A 1,938-nucleotide genomic window follows, 5' to 3' on the forward strand; every position below is an offset into this window, starting at 1 on the left:
CGGCCTCCCAAAGTGCTGGGATTACAGGCTTGAGCCACCGCGCCCAACCAAAATTTCCCATATTTAATGAGAGCTTTAGACTAACCTGAGATTTTTCTTTCCTAGAAAAAAAAACTTTAAAAAATAAAAGGACCATGAAAGACTACCTTGACCTTGAGTGGTAACATGATTTAAAATTCATATGACAATGTAACGCAATCATACTATCACCTATGATTTCTTGAACTTCATTCTGATTCATAGCTGGTTTTACGGCTTTGTCCCTTGAAGTAGAGGATTTTGCCCCTGTCAGGCTGTGAGTGGCCATGTATTCATTTGTGTAAAGTACTTGCATTAAATCATTAATAAACTTCTGAGGCTTGCTCTTGTTACAACGGGCAATCTGCCATTTTCAATCTGGAACTAAAAGATAAGAAAGAGTTGAAGTTGGAAAAGAAAGTTCCATATGGAGAAATATATTACTAATTGAGTTAAAGCATAAAAGAAAACAATGTCAACATTTTTTAAGGTAATGTATTATATATATTTTAATATATATTTTACATTTTAATTTAATATATATTTTACATGTCAGGAATTAGAGTTAAGTGTTATCTGTGTGATACTCTTCACTATTTATGGGGTATTTGTTCCAAGGTGTATACAAATTCTTGTCATGTAAACTGGATTTGTTCCTTTCAGGCTTAGTCCCATACTCAGTGCTTCATCGTAAATGTAGTAGGAAGAATAATGGCCCTCTGAAAGGTCACATCCTAATCCCTGAAACCTGTAACCTGTTGCTTCACAGGGCAAAAACAATTCTGTAGATGTGATTAAAGCTAAGTACCTTGAGATGGGAGATTATCCTGGATTATCTAGGTGGGCTCAATCTAATCACATGAGTTCTTAAAAGCAGAAGAAGGAAGCAAAAGGGTAGATCAGGAAAAAGAGACAGAAGAGGGAGGAAAGAACTGAAGTGTAAGAGGGACTTCACCAGCTGTTGCTGGCTTTGAAGATGGCAGAAGTGGGCTGTGAGCCAAGGAATATGATTGCCTCTAGAAGTGAGAATGGCCTTCAATTTACAACCAGCAAGAAAACGGGGAATTCAGTTTTACAACCACAAGAAAATGAATTCTACCAGAGCCTGGGTGAGCAGGAAACAGATTCTACCCTAGAGCTTCCAGAAAGAAATGCACCTGCTAACACCTTGACTTTAGTCTAGTGAGACCTGTACCAGACTTCTGATCTATAGAACTCTAAGATAGTAAACTTGGGTCATTTGAAATCACTAAATTTGTGATAATGTGTTATATAGCAATAGGTAACTGATACACTAAGATTCAAATATTTTGAACGTTAGATTGTTAGTTAATATGTATCATTGTTGATGGTATACTTACTGAGACTACCTGATTCTAACAAAACTTTGTCTTTTTAGCATCTGTGTCTTTATTAAGTAGAAAAATAGAAAAAGAATTGTGTTCAGCCAGCATGCTGAGGCTGAAATTTACCTCTCAATGATATAAAATTGTATAATCCTGAATGCATAGGTATCCTTCTGTCACTGGTATAAGAATTTTAAAGTTCAATAACTTTATCTTTGTCCCCAATTTGCCTTTAATGTTCTAAACTGGGTATTTGTTTCACAAATATTAGTTTTATTATAAAAGACAACCTTTGTCTTTTTATAAAGTTTTATGCCTTTGGTTCTCAGATTGATCTTGACTTCCTCAGAGAAGATCTTCTTGCCCCTCCTAAGCCAAGCCCTCCTTTCTCTTTCCCCAGGCTAGGTCAAGCACCCTATGCTTCTTCTTCTTCTTTTTTTTTTTTTTTTTTTTTTTTTTTTTTTTTGAGATGGAGTCTTGCTCTGTCACCCAGGCTGGAGTGCAGTGGTGCGATCTCGGCTCACTGCAAGCTCCACCTCCTGGGTTCACGCCATTCTCCTGCCTCAGCCTCCCG

General features: G+C 36.9%; 1 protein-coding gene across 1 annotated transcript in view; it reads right to left on the bottom strand.

The window, feature by feature from the left end:
• Positions 1-194: 194 nt before the first annotated feature.
• LOC108542952 (BEN domain-containing protein 6-like) overlaps positions 195-1,938 on the bottom strand; it is a gene marked incomplete at its 3' end in the record, with an annotated part of 70,393 nt that continues 68,649 nt past the window's right edge. Inside the window, 1 exon segment of the mRNA XM_017893231.1 lies at positions 195-388. Coding sequence (XP_017748720.1) covers positions 195-388 — 194 coding nt within the window.

This window comes from Rhinopithecus bieti, unplaced genomic scaffold (genome assembly GCF_001698545.2).
Source record: "Rhinopithecus bieti isolate Rb0 unplaced genomic scaffold, ASM169854v2 scaffold_23303, whole genome shotgun sequence".
NCBI classification, from domain to species: Eukaryota; Metazoa; Chordata; class Mammalia; order Primates; family Cercopithecidae; genus Rhinopithecus; species Rhinopithecus bieti.